The sequence below is a fragment of the Megalobrama amblycephala genome, linkage group LG9, assembly GCF_018812025.1.
Source record: "Megalobrama amblycephala isolate DHTTF-2021 linkage group LG9, ASM1881202v1, whole genome shotgun sequence".
In the NCBI taxonomy this organism is placed as follows: domain Eukaryota; kingdom Metazoa; phylum Chordata; class Actinopteri; order Cypriniformes; family Xenocyprididae; genus Megalobrama; species Megalobrama amblycephala.
The window spans coordinates 1620985-1640869 of record NC_063052.1 but is presented as its reverse complement, the minus strand read 5'-3'; the positions used below and the strand labels follow the sequence as shown (position 1 = coordinate 1640869).

Sequence of the window (19885 nt, the reverse complement as noted above, 5' to 3'; positions counted from 1 at the left end):
AATGAGTGTGAGAGATCACTTCCGCCGTCAGAGTGCAGAGTCGCGTAAGTATTAAACTAATTTCTCTTTCACGTCTATAAAGAAACTGCATGTGTATGTTAGATCTACTTCACATTGGAGCACATTTCTAAATGGCTCATTTTGAGACACTTTCAGGTCTATGGGTAAAAATAACAAATGGATGGATTTTTACCACAATAGGATGGTTGTATACACACTCTGCAGACACAATTATGTTCAAAAACAATATAAAAGTGAATTTTGCCTAATGGGTCCCCTTTAAGTTTCACATTATATGCACTAGGATAACTAGAAAGGAAAGTGAATTGTCTATTTACAATGTACATGGATATGGAATGATGGAATGCATAACCAGAAGTTTGTGCGCTTATAACAGTAGTCTCATGATTAAAGGGTTAGTTCACCCAAAAATGAAAATAATGTCATTTATTACTCACCCTCATGTCGTTCTGCAGCCGTAAGACCTTCGTTCATCTTCCGAACACAAATTAAGTTATTGTTGATTAAATCCAATGGCTCAGTGAGGCCTCTGTTGAGAGCAAAGCCATTCAAACTCTCAAGGTCCATAAATGTACAAAAAAAATAATTGAAACAGTTCATGTGAGTTCAGTGGTTCTATCTTAATATTATAAAGTGACAAGAATACTTTGTGCACCAAAAAAACAAAATAACGACTTTTCAACAATATCTATATGGGCCGATTTCAAAACACTTCTTCTAAAAAAGACACTTCTTCTATTCATAAAGCTTCTGAGCTTTATGAATATTTTGTTTCGAATTAGTGATTCGGATCTCCAATCAAATGGCTAAACTGCTGAAATCACATGACTTTGGTGCTCCAATTCACTGATTCGATTCGTAAAGCTCTGAAGCAGTGTTTTGAAATCAGCCCATATAGATATTGTTAAAGTCTTTATTTTGTTTTTTTTGCCACACAAAAAGTATTATTGTTGCTTTATAATATTAAGATAGAACCACTGTACTCACATGGACTGTTTCAAATATGTTTTTTGTACCTTTATGGACCTCGAGAGTTTGAATGGCTTTGCTCTCAACAGAGGCCTCACTAAGCCATTGGATTTCATCAAAAATATCTTAATTTGTGTTCAGAAGATGAACGAAGGTCTTACAGCTGTAGAACAACACGAGGGTGAGTAATAAATTACATTATTTTCATTTTTGGATGAACTAACCCTTTAAAGTAAGTAAAACAGCTCACAATTCCCACTTTTGCATGAAAGAATAAAGAAGCACTTAAAAAATCAAGCATCAAGTTTCTGCTTTTAAACCTTCTGGAATGCCTTGTCCCATAGACTTAATTTGAATAGGGCCAAAAGAGATCAGTAGTTCATAATAAAAATGGCATATAATTTTATGCCTCTTAAATGAACAACCCTTTAGTTTAGTTTAAAGGTGAAAGTTCAATTTGTGGCAGTTCAATCAGACTGAGGAATGTGATCTTGAAGCTGACATGATGAAATGCAAACCAATATTCCCATGACCAATGCAGGCGGGGTAGTATGTGATGTACATCACAATGGCTCTAAGTGAAGGGACCTCTTGCTTTCATGGCACCACAGTCATGACTCGCACGTAGCTGGACAAATTCCTGCCATGGTGATCCGTGCTTCTGAGATTATTGGAGACCAACTGCTCTATCCCTGTGGGAAGCACATAGTTGTGTACATAGATGTAGAGGTGCAGATTTGCCCCTAAGGGCCCATCACCTGCTGCAACACAAGTACACAATACCTCCTCCAAATCTCATTTGTTTATCACCATAGACCGGGGTTTTGAAGTATGCCACTATGTAACTTTTTGCGATATTCCTTAAACACTGTATTAAAAATGTGTTATTATTATGACCTTTTACTGTACAATAGCAATATATTTCTGTCATTATTTGAATGATGATGGTTGTAATGAAGACCTTTTGAGATTCTGATGGTAGTTTTCAGCAGCGGTCTTTTTGCACTTAATATTCACAGATACTAGTCGATATTGCGATGCATACAGCCCTACTTTTGAATTATTCATCAACATTTTGCCAAATTCTGTGACATTCAGACCGTTTCACAGACAAGGCTTAGATTAAGCCAGGATTAGGCCTTGGTTTAATTAGGACAATTTAAGTAGCTTTTATAAACGTGCCTTAGAAAAAAACATTACTAGTGTGCATCTTGAGACAAAAAAATGGCACTGACATATTTTAAGATATGTCACTGCAAGTTGCTTACAGTTAAAACAGCTCAAACATGCAGCCGCGTTTCCACCGAAATTGCGTTTCTAAAGTACCGTGAAGATGATCCGGTGACGTAGGACTGCGCACGACTTTCCAGTTCCCAATAGATTTCGTCCTCTGCATATAAGCTTAATAAAGCCTGAACCTCATCGTCAGTCCATCGGTCGTATTTTTTAAACTCCATTGTTGATTTGAATAGCAAACAACTCTTACTGCATGCACTGCAACAGACTTTAAAAAACGATGGTTGAAATAAAATGCTGCGTGGAGTCAACCAATCAAAATGCTGCATGAACTCAACCAATCAGCATGTTCAGCTCCCAAGTCCCAACCCCGAAAGTTCTGGAACTTTGAAAAAGTACTACCTAGTGAGCAGGTACTTTCTGAGGGGGAATTTTTTAGCCGGAACTTCATTTAAACCCTGGTTCCTGCAGTCGAAACACACCGAGTACCACCCCAAAGTTCTTAGTTCCTGGGGAAAGTTCCTGCGGTGGAAACGCGGCTTTAGTCTGGGACTAGGCTTACAAACCGGGCATTCTGTCATTGGTTTCTGTGATTCCGTCCTTATTTTCCATATCACAGAAAACCATAGGATCTTAGTCATAACCTCATTTCAAGTAGTTGATGCAAATTCCAGTGAAATTTCACAATTCTTGATACCAATTTCAGTAGCACAGCAAAAGCTAACGCACAAATGAACACAGTCATGGACACTTCAATAAGTTAGCTTGTGCATTTCTGTTCTGATCTCATGTTTCCAGGATAACTTCATCTTGTACTTTCCACCACAACAACTTTATGATGCTGTTATTTCCAGTTCAACAGCCCAATGAATCCATAATTAATTACAGATTTTCCATCACTCAGGATAGAGATTGGTCTCTCAAACAAAGTTCACTAAGCTAGACTGAGTTGGAAACAAACCCCCACCTGCTGTTATCTCATATCCAGTGGCCCAGTCCAGTCAGGGCTAAATGCATCAGAAAACAGCTGCCGGGCCTATTTATAACATGCAGGTGACATGCACCACATGGGCCAGTCACATCATCACTCTGAGCTGTTTGTGAGATACTATTAGCCTGGCTTTCATGTCTGTAGATTCAGACTTGTCTCTTTGGATGCATTTACACTGCAGGTCTTGATTCCAATGACGATTTGTTAACTATATATGAATTTTTGATGACCAGCTTACATCTTCTTTTAAAGCTGCTGTCTGCAACTTTTTTTGTGTTCAAAATTTACAAAAAATGTTATAATGACAATGTACAACATGAATCCATTTTCCAAACCGTGTTTTTGTCTTACCCTGAATCATTATGGTACAATTATAATAAGTGTTTATTTTCGGACTATTTTAGACCGGACTGGTAGGACCCGCCGCAGAGTATCACAGAAACTGCGTGACTCGCCATAGATATACATGGAGAAAAGTAGCTCCGGCTACAATGTTCTTCCACAAGATGCGTGCAGTTCTGTTTATTAACCGCTAGAGGGCCTAAAATCGCGGTCTGCAGCTTTAAATGTTACCCATATCCGATATCACACTATACTACAAACAAACCAAGGTAAACGTACTCGCTAGTGTTGTCAAAAGTACCAACTTCGGGACCAAGTCCGCATTGAAATTTTAAAAATGTGACTATACCAGCATTTCCTCCTAGCATTTTGAGCACTGTTGAGCAGATTCTCAAACACCTCTGATTGGTCATTGTGTTCATGCGCTCAACAGATATGTCTGTGATTGACTACGGTGATCCTTTTCTGGCCTTCCAAAACTATTTTGGCCAAAGCCTGAAATGTTGTTTTGCTCAAATGTTTTTGGTTGCTGAAATTTCATTGCATTACTATTATTTAGCTATATGATTTTTGTTTAATATACAGTTATCCTATTGAATATCTTTGCTTAGTGTCCATATATTGCTAAAAACACATCTGATTTTGTCAGACATTTAAAAAATATGATTTTTTTGTGATCACTCAAATGGATATTCTCTCAAGTAGGAGCATACTGCAGGATGTCCATGTCTACAGCCTGACATTCTGAAGAGCCCATTTTTTGGCACTGTCCACACATTCTGTGACTGAATATAGCAACTCAACTGATTGAAGTCCAAGAAGCTTCTGAGGGGCCAGTTTGGGTAACGTGGAGAATCATGGCACCAGTTTATGTGTAGAAATGAATATCTAAGTAGTTGTTGTGTGTTTTGGTTCTCATGGGTCACCAACGTGACTGAGGACCACGTGTAAAGAGCCCCAGTTGGTCCCTGATCTATTTCCAACCCACGTCCCCTCATTTAGGGACCTTTCATCTTCGACAAATTCCTTTTTTGCTGTCAAACATAAGTGTAATTTCTTTCTCCTTTCTTCCCCGTCCTGTTTTGCCATAGATTATTTGATAATGCGACCACATGAAGATCCCAGATGCCCACAGCAGCACTTTAAATTGTCAGCACAAATATTTAACCAGTATTTGCGGTCTCAAGGGACAAGGGCTGGTAATTGGTCTGTGAAGACAAGCAAAACACTGTCATGGTTACCCTCAGTGCTGAAGTTAATGGTAATGCTACGGGTTTACAAGTAAATGCTGGTGGTGCTGTTGTTACCCCGACAGCATTTGTTTACCGATCTTCTCAATCCTCTCTGTGTGTATCGGTTGATGTGTGTGACCCCTGTGTGTTGTTGACATAGCACAGAATCTTCCAATTAACCTTACTCTGCATGGAGTAAACGAGTACAGTACCTCAGGGTCGGACCCCCGGTGGACCTGGTGTCAGAAGTATTCTTCTCTCTGTTTGTTTTACATGCTGGTTTTTGATCAACAATTGAAGTTCATAGCTCATTGCTCCACACATGTAGGCTAGATTTATATGCAGCTCAGAAAAATCTTTTCCATATTGTTGGAACTAGAAACACTGAACTTTAATATATGTGAAATCCCATGAAACCAAACTTAATGCTACATTATCAAAAAATGGAAAAAATGAATTGGATCAGTGTACAAGCAACAAACTGTATGAAATTAACCCTTCAGTGGCTTTACTTTCAGTAATCGCTGGGATCATATCATATATACATGATGCTAAATAGGACATTCCAGAATCACAAACACACAAAGTTCTTAATATCAAATGAAGATCCACCGTTGTTCTCCTCATGCTAGAGTCCAGAATCTCTTAAATCTCTGAATCCATTTTAGAGTATATTTTTAAAAGACATATAAAGTGTCAAATTATATGAAATTACATGTTTAAAAGCAATACATAATGCAGTGAGTTTCCAAACATTTTTATTAAAATATTATTTAATTTATTAATTCATGTTTTAATTGTATTAGTTTGAATGTATAGTTACAATTTTATCGTTGTATTGTTATACTATGATTTACAATTTTTGCAATTGTACATTTTATGACAAAAATGTGTGTGGTGGTTCTCTGTGTCTTGGGTTGTTGCTAGGTAGTTATGTACCAAGTTAAAGTCAAAAGAGCCCACCCACAAGTTATATTAACAAAAGTGCAGTAGAATTTGTAACGCTTGCCTTTGCAAACACAAATATAGTGAAAAATCCCGTGTATAATAACCCTCACAGCCTCAATTTTGTTCCTGAGTAAAGCTGTTCAAAAGTAGGCTTATATTAACTACATTAAGTAGGTCATTGTTGTTTGGTTGTTATTGTTTTGTTCTTTCTTTTGCTCCACAAAGTGAATGAAATGATTAGTTTGTGTCTAAGCAACTAGGAATTTTGGAAGTGTGGATTAGAAAAAAAAGTTTATTTTGAAGAGAGGAAATGGCAAATTAGGCCTCAGTATTAAGCTTCAGTATTAAAGTTTTAATTAATTACCAGCCATAAATGGTGGATTAGGATGGCAGTTATAGGCCTAATACAACTTTCCAAATGAAGTCTTTATGTGCCCGATTTTGAAGCATTTACTTAATACTGCAGGAACGCATATATATATGTAGAAAATTTGCCATTGTAATATTGAATAAATGCTAAAAAAAAAAATTGGCTATTGATATGGCTTTCAGCTACAAATAAGTGTTGTACTCTTAACACTGCCTAATGCCAAAATCAACACACATGCACACAAACACACACAACATTGAAAAAAAAAAAGTGTGAAGACTCACTGTGTCTCATGTGACAAGTAGCCATGTGACAGTATACAATTTTCATATTATGGTATTATCACAATATTAAATTACATAAAATCAGGTTTAAAAGATAAACAAACACAGTATTGTATTAAACATTGTCCTTTTAATGATATGTTTAATAACTATTTTATTAATTTACATTTAAGTACAGTGAAGTGATACACTTAAAATTTATGAAGTAACAAATGTTTTAAACAGATTGTCATGCAAAACAACACAGCTTTATATATAATATTAAAAGGATAGTTCACCCAAAAATGAAAATTCTGTCATCATTTACTCACCCTTAAGTTGTTCTAAACCTGTATACAGTGGCATGAAAAAGTATGTGAACCCCTTGCAGAATCTGTGAAAATGAGAATTATAGTAAGATAAGTAAGATATTTTACATAAAAGATGTTTGCATTTAGTTCACAAGACAAAACAATAGCTGAATTTATTAAAATAACCCCCTTCATAAGTATGTGAACCATTGATTCTCAATACTGTGTGTGGTTACCTGATGATCTACGACTGTTTTTTTGTTTTGTGATGGTTGTTCATGAGACTCTTGTTTGTCCTGAGCAGTTAAACTGAGCTCTGTTCTTCAGAAAAATCCTCCAGCTCCTGCAGATTCATCAGTTTTCAAGCATTTTTGCATATTTGAACCCTTTCAAGCAGTGACTGTAGGATTTTGAGATTCATCTTTTCACACTGAGGACAATTGAGGGACTCAAACACAACTATTAAAAAAGGTTCAAACATTCACTGATGCTCCAGAAGGAAACACGATGCATTAAGAGCCGAGGGGTGAAAACTTTTGAATTCAAATATCAAGGTAAATTGTACTTAATTTTTCTGCCGGGAAACATGCAAGTATCTTCTGTTGGTTCCGAAGGGCAGTACTAAATGAAAAACAATGATATTTAAACAAAATAAGAAAAATTGTGACATCTTCATCCTGTTCAAAAGTTTTCACACCCCGACTCTTAATGCATCGTGTTTCCTTCTGGAGCATCAGTGAATGTTTGAAAATGTTTTAATAGTTGTGTTTGAGTCCCTCAATTGTCCTCAGTATGAAAACACAGATCTCAAAATCATACAGTCACTGCTGAAAAGGGTTCAAATATGCAAAAATGCTTGAAAACTGATGAATTTGCAGGAGCTGGAGGATTTTTCTGAAGAACAGAGTTCAGTTTAACTGCTCAGAACAAAACAAGAGACTCATGAACAACCATCACAAAACAAAAAAACAGTCGTAGATCATCAGGTAACCACACACAGTATTGAGAATCAATGGTTCACATACTTATGAAGGGGGTTATTTTAATAAATTCAGCTATTGTTTTGTCTTGTGAACTAAATGCAAACATCTTTTATGTAAAATATCTTACTCGGGACAGTACTAAACAAAAAATAACATGCATTTTTTATTATCCCTCTTATTTTATTAAAATAATTCTCATTTTCACAGATTCTGCAAGGGGTTCCCATACTTTTTCATGCCACTGTACATTTCTTTGTTCTGTTGAACACATTTTGAAGAAAGTTTTTAACCAGGCTGCTTTGGGGCACCATTGACTTCCATAGTAGAAAGAAAAAATACTATGGAAGTCAATGTTGTCCCAGAACTGTTCCGTTTCTCACATTCTTCAAAATATCTTCAACAGAGCAAAGAAATGTATACAGGTTTGGAACAACTTGAGGGTGAGTAAATGATGACAGAATTTTCAATTTTGGGTGAACTATCTCTTTAAAGAATCAGAATATGTGAATGAAAAAATGTAATAAAACTGTAAGTGTAAACGAATGTTTGAAAATAAATACTAAGTATTTTAGTATTTGGTGTTGAATGCCTTTTAGAAATCATGTAAATATTGCTTGAATTGTTTTCTTCTCTGTGACAAATGGGTGTTAGAAACAAAGTTTTTCCACTTTGGTCTAAACAGTCAGTGACTTGGCACTCCAAGACAGTTTTGTCCAAATCCGAAAATTTGTTTTCAGGCGTCTCTGTACCTTTAACTGCTGTAGATTCCACTGCTGAAGACACTCTTGTAGGTCCCTGCAGTCTCAGATCTGCAGGGAGCGCTCAGTAAAACTGTAGAGCGCAAGAGAGCAACATTCATACATCAGAATCTCTCACAGTTCGCCTGTACGTCTGACCAATTTGAAATGTAATGAATAACAATAAAAATATTATTTAGAGACATAGCACAGGTAAGTAACGGACTTTTTGATCTGAAATGCTGCATTCAGATGTTATTTTTGTGAATGTCACTTTAGAGGACGATACCTTAAATTTGTTGTTCTTTCACTGCTCATCACTGCTAATTTGAGTGATTGCTTGTAACAAAATTTTAACTTTTAAAGATAAAAAAAATGTATATAACATTTAAAGTGGCAATGCATGCATTAAAGTGTTTATAACAATTTTTATACTTGTGAAACTAATTTAAAAAAAAAAAATCTATTTTTTTTTTTATATAAAAAATAGTTTTGTACCAAAAAAAAAAAAAAAAAAAGCCTGGGAAATGTATTTACTCTCATTTTCTGCTTTCTGTAAACCCTCAATTCCCTATCAGCCTTTGTGTGTTGTGCAATGTTTTGAGTGCGTGTGTGTGAGTGGGATTGTGTGTGGGTGGGACCGAGGACACTGTATGTAATCTGCGGTCACACACTCATAGTTAACGTGAGCTGCGCTGTCATGTGTGCGTCATGTTTGTCTTCAACGGACTGCCCTGGTTCTGCGTGTCAGGTTATTTCAGAGAAGAAAACTCACTTATCTATTTTTCCGATTCTCTTTCCAACAGCTCTCTTCTTCAGTAGTGGCTTTGTCCATGGCGTTCTTGCAGAGGACTGGAGACTACTGCCACGCTCAACATCTACACGTCTAAACCCGTGGAGAATGCGCTGCGCTCTTTCCACTGATTTCTGGATGCACTGAGACGCTCTTCCTTCTACTACTTGTGGTCCTGCCACCCAAAACTCCTCCCAAATCTAATGGGGTGATCTTACCTCTCTGGCTACAGCAAGCCATTAGAGAGAGGATAGAAGATATTGGGGACTTTGAACATCGAGGAGTTTTGCAGTGCTTTATTCACGAAGAAAGATCAGAGGCATCCATTGGGTGAATTTGCTTGTGAACGGTTTGGACACTGAGTTGGAGGAAGCAAAATGGCTCGGATGAACCGACCGGCCCCCGTGGAGGTGTGCTACAAGAACATGAGGTTCTTAATCACACACAACCCAACAAACTCCACTCTGAGCAGCTTCATAGAGGTGAGCGTCTGTACACCATCTTACCCTGCGAGTCCCCTCTCTGCGTGTATTTGTGTCGTCTGTTTCCTCCCACCCTCTGCTTCTACTTTTATCCCTCGCTTGAACACACATTCATTTTAGCAGCATGTCCCGTCTCGGCTCACGTGGTCTATCTTAAGACAACTCCACTGTCACATGGCCCACTCATTCTTATCTTGCTGGGAAAGTGTACATGAACCGTAGAAGCTCTAGTGATAATAGCACATCCACAAAGCCTTCGTTTCTATGGAAACCCATCCCAGTGCTCCGTCACATGGCAGGGATGAGGGACAGAGCGTGTTCATGGACGGCTTACCTTACCTCTCACCCCATTAAAATGATTGTGTTTGTATTTTAATGTGGAAAAATTATGTCAAAACAAATGGTGATTGTTTTTTTACTGAATTGATTTTTTTTTTTATCGTATTTCTATTCCCATCACACTTTAGGATCTTAAGAAGTATGGTGCCACAACAGTGGTCAGAGTTTGTGAGATAACCTACGACAAAACCCCACTGGAAAAGGATGGGATCACTGTCGTGGTAAGTGCACATCTTTTTGATTCCCTTGTAGGCCATAATGTACTGTCAGCTGGATATTACTTACAAAAAAAATTTAATTACTTAAAAAAAAAAAAAAACAACTGGGTAATCAACTTCCACATGAAGGATCTTGTGTCACCCTGAAGGGGTTTATTTTGTGATGTTGTCCTACTGACTATAGGTTATCTAACTTAATCCACAGCAAATGTGTTCTTAACAAGTCTTATTTTCCTGTTATAATATCTAAAATTCCTTAAAACAAGATGTTTATTTGAGAAGTGTTTTTTGTCATATTGCACAGGCAGATTTTTTTTTTTTTTTTTTTTTTACTTGTAAACATGCTAAAATAAGTAAAAAAATAAATAAATTCTGCTAGTGCAATAAGACAAAATTCAATAAAAGATTATGCAAATGTGAAAAGTCTTAAAATCTTAGTGTTGCTTCTCAAGTAAATTTCAATTTTTAGATATTTTAACTGGAAAACCATTAACAAAAGAGTAATTATGGTCACTTTAGTTTAGGGTCCAATTCTGATTATTAACGAACTATTAACTGTGACTTTTGCCTCAATAAACTCCTAATTACTGCTTATTAAAAGTTAATAAGTTATTTGTTAAGTTTAGGTACTGGGTAGGATTAAAGGATTAGTTCACTTTAAAATGAAAATTACCCCAAGCTTTACTTACCCTCAAGCCATCCTAGTTGTATATGATTTTTTTCTTTCTGATGAACACAATCTGAGTTATATTAATAAATATCCTGACGCATTCCAAGCTTTATAATGGCAGTGAACAGGACGAACGAGTATGAAGCTCAAGAAAGTGCACCCATCCATCATAAACGTACTCCACACGGCTCCGGGGGATTAATAAAGGCCTTCTGAAGCAAAGCGATGCGTTTGTGTAAGAAAAATATCCATATTTAAGTTCTAAAGTAAAATATCTAGCTTCCGCCAGACCACCTTCTGTACTCAACTTACGAAGGAAGTGTAACGCCTCTCGCAGTTCAAAACGCTTACACTATGTCCTACGCTTTTCGTATTCAACTTACGAAAAAAGCATAACGATGTGTTACGCTTTTTTCGTAAGTTGAATACAGAAGCCAGTCACCGGAACTGTGTGGAGTGTGTTTATGATGGATGGATGCACTTTCTTGAGCTTCATACTTGTTGGTCCCGTTCACTGCCATTATAAAGCTTGGATGCCTCAGGAAATGTATTAATGTAACTCTGATTGTGTTCTTCAGAATGAAGAAAGTCACCTAGGATGGCTTGAAAGTGAACTAATCCTTTAAGGCATGTAGAAGTATGGTTATACAGAATAAGGCATTAATATGTGCTTTATAAGTACTATTAAACAGCCAACATCTTAGTAAAATGCATGCTAACAAGCAACTAGTTAATAGTGAGAATTGGACCCTAAACTAAAGTGTTACTGTAATTATAAATTCATGAAAAAGCAATTTTTGCAGTATACATCGCTACTTGCCAGATAGTTCATAAATGGACATAAATTATTGGTTCAGTTTTATAATATGGAAAAAAGACAGTAGAGTGATATGAGTGACTTGAAACTAGGGCTGTTATTTAGAAAATGGATTACCCAGGACAACGCTCAAATATACGGTTTAGTGATCAATATGCAAAAATATTTGACCTCAGAATGCAACCATCACCCAATCAGAATTAACTATTCTAGAGCTGTGTAAATAAATCATGTTTATTTCACATTTATAGGGCCATATGGTGAAAATAATGGAGAGGTAAGAGCTTCTGGTGCACGTAGGCAGTTATTGAAAGTGTTCTGCGTTAGAAGCGAAAAGTGAAACGGCTCCCCACAGACCCCCTTGACCCCCGTATACTCGCTCTCTCTCTCTAACACACACACACACACACACACACACACATTAAATTCATTATAGAGAATGTTCTCTTCCAAGCAGCCACACGTGTTTCTTATTACCGACGTCAACGTTTCACAGTTGCTATGGTAGCGGCAGAGCCTGGTCGCTCCGTGTGGCCTCCGATCGGTCCCCGCCCACCTTCCCCCACCACCCAGCCTTTCTTTTATACTTTTTCTTCTTGACTTTCTCACAGCAAAACTGTAAAAAGAAAGAAAAACTCAAGGCGAACTGTTGCGTAAGTCCTGTCTTTACTGCCTTCTGTGAATATAAAGGACATGCTGGCCCCAGTGGGAACAATCACCAGTGTTGTTCGTCTCATGTATTTGTGCGAACACCTGCAACAAGGGAGTAAACTGCGTGCTCCTGGGAGGTGCACACGTGCCATTCCGCACCCTTCCAACTCAGAACAACACCGTACAGAGATCTGCGAGACTGCAGGCTTGAGCAAGTGACCCCGCTACCTAATTCTGGATTCCCAAAGTAGGCCACGGCTGTTTACCCAACCTGCATTACATCAGTGGCCCTCCATCCGCTCCCGAAAGGTTTCTGAGGCATGTTTGCCCAGGAAATCAATAGGATGGGCTGGAGGGAAGTGGAGGAAGTGTTTGTGGCACGTCATTCATGCTTCAAAGGATTTTCAGTAAAGCCAGCCTCCTAAAGGCCTTGCTGGTCTGACTTGTTTACTTGAAAAGACTCACACCTGCTAGTGTTGAGTGTTCTGTCCCTAGGGCAGTTGTGTGGCTACATATCGGTACCATGTGATAAGCAATATTTTGAGGCATCTGAATGCCAACTTATGTGCCTGTACTGTGAGAAAGCTCTTTATAATTAAGGCCTGCCCTGCCAAGCCTCTGTGGATCACATGAGTACGTGTTTGTGTGGGCATCTGTGCCTGTGAAGACATGCCAGTTACTGTACTGGTCTCCATAAGCCACGTCCCTCAGTAGCTGAACCACATCAAAGTCCCCCAGCAGTAGTTTAGGTGGGCAAACGGAAGAGGAGAGGTGGGATTTTCCCGGTCTTCTGTTCAGCGTGATTGTGATTCACCTCTCAACTTAAGGTCACGAGAGCACCGGAAAGATAAACGCGTATGCTAAATTTATGCCATGTTCCACATGTCTCTCGGGCCTCACACTTTGCCTTACTGACACAGAAGCATGCACCGCTTTTACAAACCACCTGAACAGTAACAGGGATTGATAGATGACAGTACATCACCAATGCTTGTATCAAACCCTGAACTTGCACATTTGTTGGTAAACTGAATGGTTTATAGCAGTGTCTAAAAGTCTCAAACCATATTGTACAAGTCCCAAAAAAACTCAACAATCTCAGTCGATAAGAGACTCCATGGCTTCAAACACGCATTTAGCAGTGATCTCAGATTCTGTAGTGCAATTATTTGTTCTGGAGTAAGTTTCCCAAAAGCATTGCTAGCCAACTATGCACTAAACATTCCAACAATTTGGTGTTTCCCAAAAAATATTTCTAATGAACATTTGCAAACAGCATCGCACATTTGTGTGGTTGGAACTACAGCTCTCGACTTGTAGTTAGAAGCATATTTTTTTTGTTAGAACCACATGTGGACTTAAAGGGATAGTTCACCCAAAAATGAAAATTTGATGTTTATCTGCTTACCCCCAGGGCATCCAAGATGTAGGTGACTTTGTTTCTTCAGTTGAACAACAAATGATGATTTTTAACTCCAACCGTTGCCGTCTGTCAGTCAAATAATGCGAGTCAATGGTCACACAATTTATAAGAGTCAATAAACACACACAGACAAATCCAAATTAAACCCTGCGGCTCGTGACGACACATTGATGTCCTAAGACACGAAACGATTGGTTTGTGCAAGAAACCGAACAGTATTTATATCATTTTTTACCTCTAATACACCACTATGTCCAACTGCGTTCAGCAATCGCTTGGTGATGTCTGATCGCGCTCTGACAGCGGCAGTCATGTCTAGCACTCACTGAAGTATAAGCGCGAGACATCACTGCCATTGTCAGAGCGCGATCAGACATCACCAAGCGATTGCTGAATGCAGTTGGACATAGTGGTGTTTTAGAGGTAAAAAATGATATAAATACTGTTCGGTTTCTCACACAAACCAATCGTTTTGTGTCTTAGGACATCAATGTGTCGTCACGAGCCGCAGGGTTTAATTTGGATTTGTCTGTGTGTGTTTATTGACTCTTATAAATTGTGTGACCATTGACTCGCATTATTTGACTGAGAGACATCAACGGTTGGAGTTAAAAATCATCATTTGTGTTCTACTGAAGAAACAAAGTCACCTACATCTTGGATGCCCTGGGGGTAAGCAGATAAACATCAAATTTATATTTTTGGATGAACTATCACTTTAAAGGGATAGTTCAACCTAAAATGAAAATAAAGTCATCATTTACTCACCCTGGTGTTGATCTAATGCCATATGCCCTTCTTTCTTTCTGAGAATTTTTGAAAAATGACCTGTTTGTGCTTGTCCATATTATGGCAGCAAATAGCTACCAGCATCAAGCTTTTTAAGACGCAAAAGTATCACAGAATGATCCAATGCGACACGTGTCATATATTCCAAGAGTTCTGGGGGTATACAGTAAGGTTTTGTGAAAAACAAGCCGAAATTTAATGTTGGCCTATTATTTAACGAAAATCCTGACTTTGGCTGTTGTGCATTCATGAGACATTATTAGCTCCATGGCTCACTCCGTCTCACCCAGAAAAACAACACAAGTTGTGAGAAATCAAAATGAATAAATATGCACTACTTGTACTTTCTTCACTGACTCATCTCCCAACCAGAACTCAGTTTGACTCAGTTGACAGATGTGAATATGATGTGAATTTGTTACGATAAACACAATGGATATTTTCACCTCAGAGAAGAAGGTACATGAATTGCTTTTCTATATCTAGTCTTGATTTCTATATCTATCTATATATACACACACACACACACAAATTTCACTGTACTTTGTCAAGATCAAGAAACCACCATTTTCGAAGAGTCGAATGCTTTAATATCTTTGACATAAGGTAGAACCCATGATGGAATCAAACATCTAGAAATACAACAAAACAAAGGAGAACAAAATAGCGAAGTAGTCTTCGGACGGCAATAATGGGACATTAATCTGATCTTGAACCGATGAATTAGAAGTTATTACTCCACCTGCATGACAACATCATTAGCAGTAGTTCTATATTGTTGAACCAACTTGGCTTGAACAACAGATGTGCGTCAAAGTTACTATGGTTTCAGGAAACAGTTGTGACTTAATTTCTCCAACAATGCATCATACTATGGTACTTCAGCGGCCAGTTATGTCATTGTATGGGAAATGCACCCGTGGATGGTTATTTCTGAATGGTCCTCATTAACCCAGTACTGTTGCAGGTCTGACCTCCCCAAGCACCTTCACCATTTGGATAACCCACTTTTATAAATAAACCAAGTGTAAGAAGCATTTAGCAAAAGCCAGCAGATCCTCTCTTATACTGTGAAAACTGATACAGTAGCCTCAACCATTATTTGGACACTTAGGTCACATTTAAAAAAAGTGTTTGCATTAAATGCAAACCTGGTGGCATCTGTAAACAAATCCTGTACTAGCTCTTCTCAGAACTAATTTCACTTTCTGGGCCATTTTTGCAATTCACAGGTGTCCACTCGCAGTAACCACGTGTAGTTCATCAAATTAACATTGAACGAAACACTAACGTTGGACAACCACAAAGTGTTTCAATACTTTAAGTTCTTTGAAATATTTTGCTTTAGAATTGTTTTTACTATATTTCCTTCAAATTAATGCCACTTGGTTTGATATTATATAAATGTTGATATAAATATCTACATTTGTCTAAATACTATTAGACTCAACTTTTTTACCTTTGACTCCTTAAATGGACAGTCACATTGACAGCAATTTTCAGCAACAAACTGACTGGATGTTATTCATTGTCACTAACTTGAGGCAACATGAACAAAAGCCACCATTAGATGCAACAAATTTGAATATAGTTTATCACGTGAAGTCCAAAGTGTAATGTATTGTTTCAAAGTCAAAGCTTGTCTTTCAGTGTGAACAGACATTTAATGTGCTCATGTTAAGGTTTAGCTTATTCTTCTCTCCCTAGGACTGGCCATTTGATGATGGCGCTCCTCCTCCCTCTAAGGTTGTGGAGGATTGGTTGAGTCTCCTGAAGAGACGCTTCATTGAAGACCCCGGCTGCTGCGTGGCTGTGCATTGCGTGGCCGGTTTAGGAAGGTCAGTAAATGTCCTTACAGATAAAGAATTGCACTGATCTGAAGATTTAAACATATCTTTAACTAGCTGACTAGCTGGGATTTGCTCAGGCCTGGGAACTTTGGGGGCAAATGGGTTCATTTCTCTTCTGGTGGCCCATAAGTAAGCCCACCTTTGGTGCCCTGTTCTAGACCTTAATCTGGAAAAGAATGTGTACTGTGTGCCCTATAGAACATTATGCACCTCTCCCAGGAGATGCGTCTCCTCTATTAACTCTGGAAGAAGTTGATAGTCCCCTATGGACTGAAACCATACTACGTACATAGCGAGCGAGAGGTACCTCTTAGGAGGATTTAAAGTGGACAGAGTCCTCCGCCAAAGTCAACAGTCTCTAAAGTGCACTGACTCTGTTGCAGTCCCGCTCTGTTTTAAGAGGCATCAGGGTGAGGGCCGAAGACAAAACAGGAAGTTGCTTTTTACGGCCATTTGTTATTACTGTCCCCCTCAAACGTGTGCTCTGTCCATGGCCTTTATGCCAGACAGTCTATCCCACATGACTGGGATATTTTAGCTATACATGATGCTTCCATTTACCTTGTGGTTTATGAATGGGAACTCATTTAGCTGTTTTTTTTTTGTTTTTTTTCCATAGAAGTTCAATGGGTACATATGGGTACTATGGGTACATAGTTTCATGGTAACAACAATATTGCATAACGTACATAAAGTACTATTGTAGTTACAAATATTGAACAGTGTGTGTCTCATCTGTAGGATCTCCTGCAGATTATGTATTTATGATCTCTATTGGTACACATACAGCGAAACAAAACACCACAAACAACGGCTATAAAACAGCAAGTGACGTTAAGAGGAGGAGGAGGTAGTCTGGCCTTGCTGCTTTCGTCTTTTGGGCGGTAAAACTCAGTCTCTGACGCACTTCATCCATTTCCAAAGGGAATAGGCCTTGAATCTTGAAAGAGTGCCAGTGTTTTTTTGGCCTGACTCATTTATTTTCAGATGGCAGCACTGTTTAGAGCTGGGGTTATGCCGTAAGATTTAACTGTCTGTACAGTACAGTGTATGTTTGAAAGAGAAGTATTGATGGTTAAGTATTAAAATTTGCTTTGCTGTGCCTACAGACATACCCCAGTCGCTGCTTGCTAAGGAGAGGTGTGCTGTTACTTTTGTAAGAGATCGGATTTAAGATTTTCCACTTGGGAGGCGATAGATAGAGAGGAAAGATCACATAGACATTAAAGAGAGGACCCGAGTGATGTGCAAAGACCAGAATATCATAGAGACTTGAGGGTGGGCTCTTTTTATATGACTTGGGCCATTAGGTATCCACCTAGCAACAGCACAAACAATTGTTTTCCACCACTCACCTTTTCTGGAAATTATTTTTTCTTGCTTTGCCTGAATCTTGACCTTTTAGGATTGTGAAACAGTAATTATTGTATGATGAATTAACTCCTTGTAATGCATTTTCCACTGCATTTAATGTGGCACTGCTCCATATGTTTTGCACTGTGCAGCTACAGTCATTTATATCTAAGATCATGGAACAATTGAGCTGCTCTAATGAGCCAGTAAAGTTGTGTGTGTTAGAGTTGTTTAAGCAGTTGAATCTACTACCAGTGAAACAATGCAGGTTGTGTTGTGTGTTTTATTCAAGTAAACAGTCAGTAATAAAATAAAGAACAAACTTAATAAATTACAAATAAAACAAATAAAAACAATAGAACACAGATACAAATTAAGAATTCAGTCCTTTGAAGTTCAGCAGTGTCAAGTATTTAAAGGGTTATTTCACCCAAAAGTGAAAATTCTGTCATTAATTACTCACCCTCATGCCGTTCCACACCCGTAAGACCTTCATACATCTTTGGAGCACAAATTAAGATATTTTTCATAAAATCCAATGGCTCAGTGAGGCCTGCATTGCTAGCAAGACAATTAACACTTTCAATGCCCAGAAAGCTACTAAAGACGTATTTAAAACGGTTCATGTGATTACAGTGGTTCAACCTTAATGTTATGAAGTGACTAGAATACGTTTTGTGCGCCAAAAAAAACTAAATAACGACTTTATTCAACAATATCTAGTGATGGGCAATTTCAAAACACTGCTTCAGTCTTTTGTTTCGAGTCAGTGATTTGGAGCGTGTATCAAACTGCCTAAATCACATGATTTCAGTAAACGAGGCTGTTACATCATAAGTGTTTCGAAATTTCAATGGTTCACCACTTGAGGGCAGTTTGATACACACTCCGAATCACTGATTTTAAACAAAAGATTCGTAAAGCTTCGAAGCTTCATGAAGCAGTTTTGAAATCGCCCATCACTAGATATTGTTGAATAATGTTGCCATTTTGTTTTTTTGGCGCACAAAAAGTATTCTCGTCGCTTCATAACATTTAAGGGTTAAACCACTGTACTCACATGAACTGTTTTAAATATGTCTTTAGTAGCTTTCTGAGCATTGAAAGTGTTAAAGGAACACTCCACTTTTTTTGAAAATAGGCTCATTTTCCAACTCCCCTAGAGATAAACAGTTGAGTTTTACCGTTTTCGAATCCATTCAGCCGATCTCTGGGTCTGGCGGTACCACTTTTAGCATAGCTTAGCATAGTTCATTAAATCTGATGAGACCAATAGCATCACGCTCAAAAAAATGACCAAAGAGTTTCGATATTTTTCCTATTTAAAACTAATAATCAAGGAAATTTGCTGCCGTACCATGGGTGCAGCAGGCGCAATATTACGTAGCGCCTCTCACAAATGTCTCCACGGTTGCAAAGCACGCTCCCTGTGTGAAAGTTCCTTGATTATTACACCGGAATGAGAGTATAGTTCCTAGCCATATCGGCCTAGAAAATCGCAGCTTTTCATTTTCCTTCGGCCTTAGTGCACGATGTGAATACAGAAGAGTCAAGTTTTAAATAGGAAAAATATTGAAACTCTTTGGTCATTTTTTGAGCGAGATGCTATTGGTCTCATCAAATTCAATGAACTATGCTAAGCTATGCTAAAAGTGGTACCGCCAGACCCGGAGATCGGCTGAATGGATTCGAAAACAGTAAAACTCAACTGTTTAACTCTAGGGGAGTTGATAAATGAGCCTATTTTCAAAAAATGTGGAGTGTTCCTTTAATTATCTTGCTGGCAATGCAGGCCTCACTGAGCCATCGGATTTTATCAAAAATATCTTAATTTGTGTTCCAAAGATGACCAAAGGTCTTACGGGTGTGGAATGACGTGAGGGTGAGTAATTAATGACAGAATTAAAATTTTTGGGTGAACTAACCCTTTAAGTAAACATTCAAAAATAATAATAAAATTAATGTTAATAATAATAAAAAAAGGTAAATGCAAAATACAAATATATTTCTTATAAAACAAGAATACAAAAAGTACAAAAAACAGCTAAATTCCTTTTGACATTGCTTGTTTTTGTGTAACGTCTCTCAATCTTTTTT

General features: G+C 37.9%; 1 protein-coding gene across 2 annotated transcripts in view; it reads left to right on the top strand.

Moving 5' to 3' along the window:
* ptp4a3a (protein tyrosine phosphatase 4A3a) overlaps positions 1 to 19885 on the top strand; it is a 39941-nt gene that overhangs the window by 18581 nt on the left and 1475 nt on the right. Inside the window, exons 1-4 of one of the 2 annotated variants that reach the window (XM_048201133.1) lie at positions 8482 to 8616; positions 9210 to 9678; positions 10146 to 10238; positions 16293 to 16423. In XM_048201133.1, the coding sequence (XP_048057090.1) occupies positions 9574 to 9678; positions 10146 to 10238; positions 16293 to 16423 (329 nt within the window). In that variant the 5' untranslated portion in view covers positions 8482 to 8616; positions 9210 to 9573. Of the gene's footprint in view, positions 1 to 8481; positions 8617 to 9209; positions 9679 to 10145; positions 10239 to 16292; positions 16424 to 19885 lie in introns of those variants that run through there. The other variant, XM_048201132.1, reaches the window with a different exon arrangement.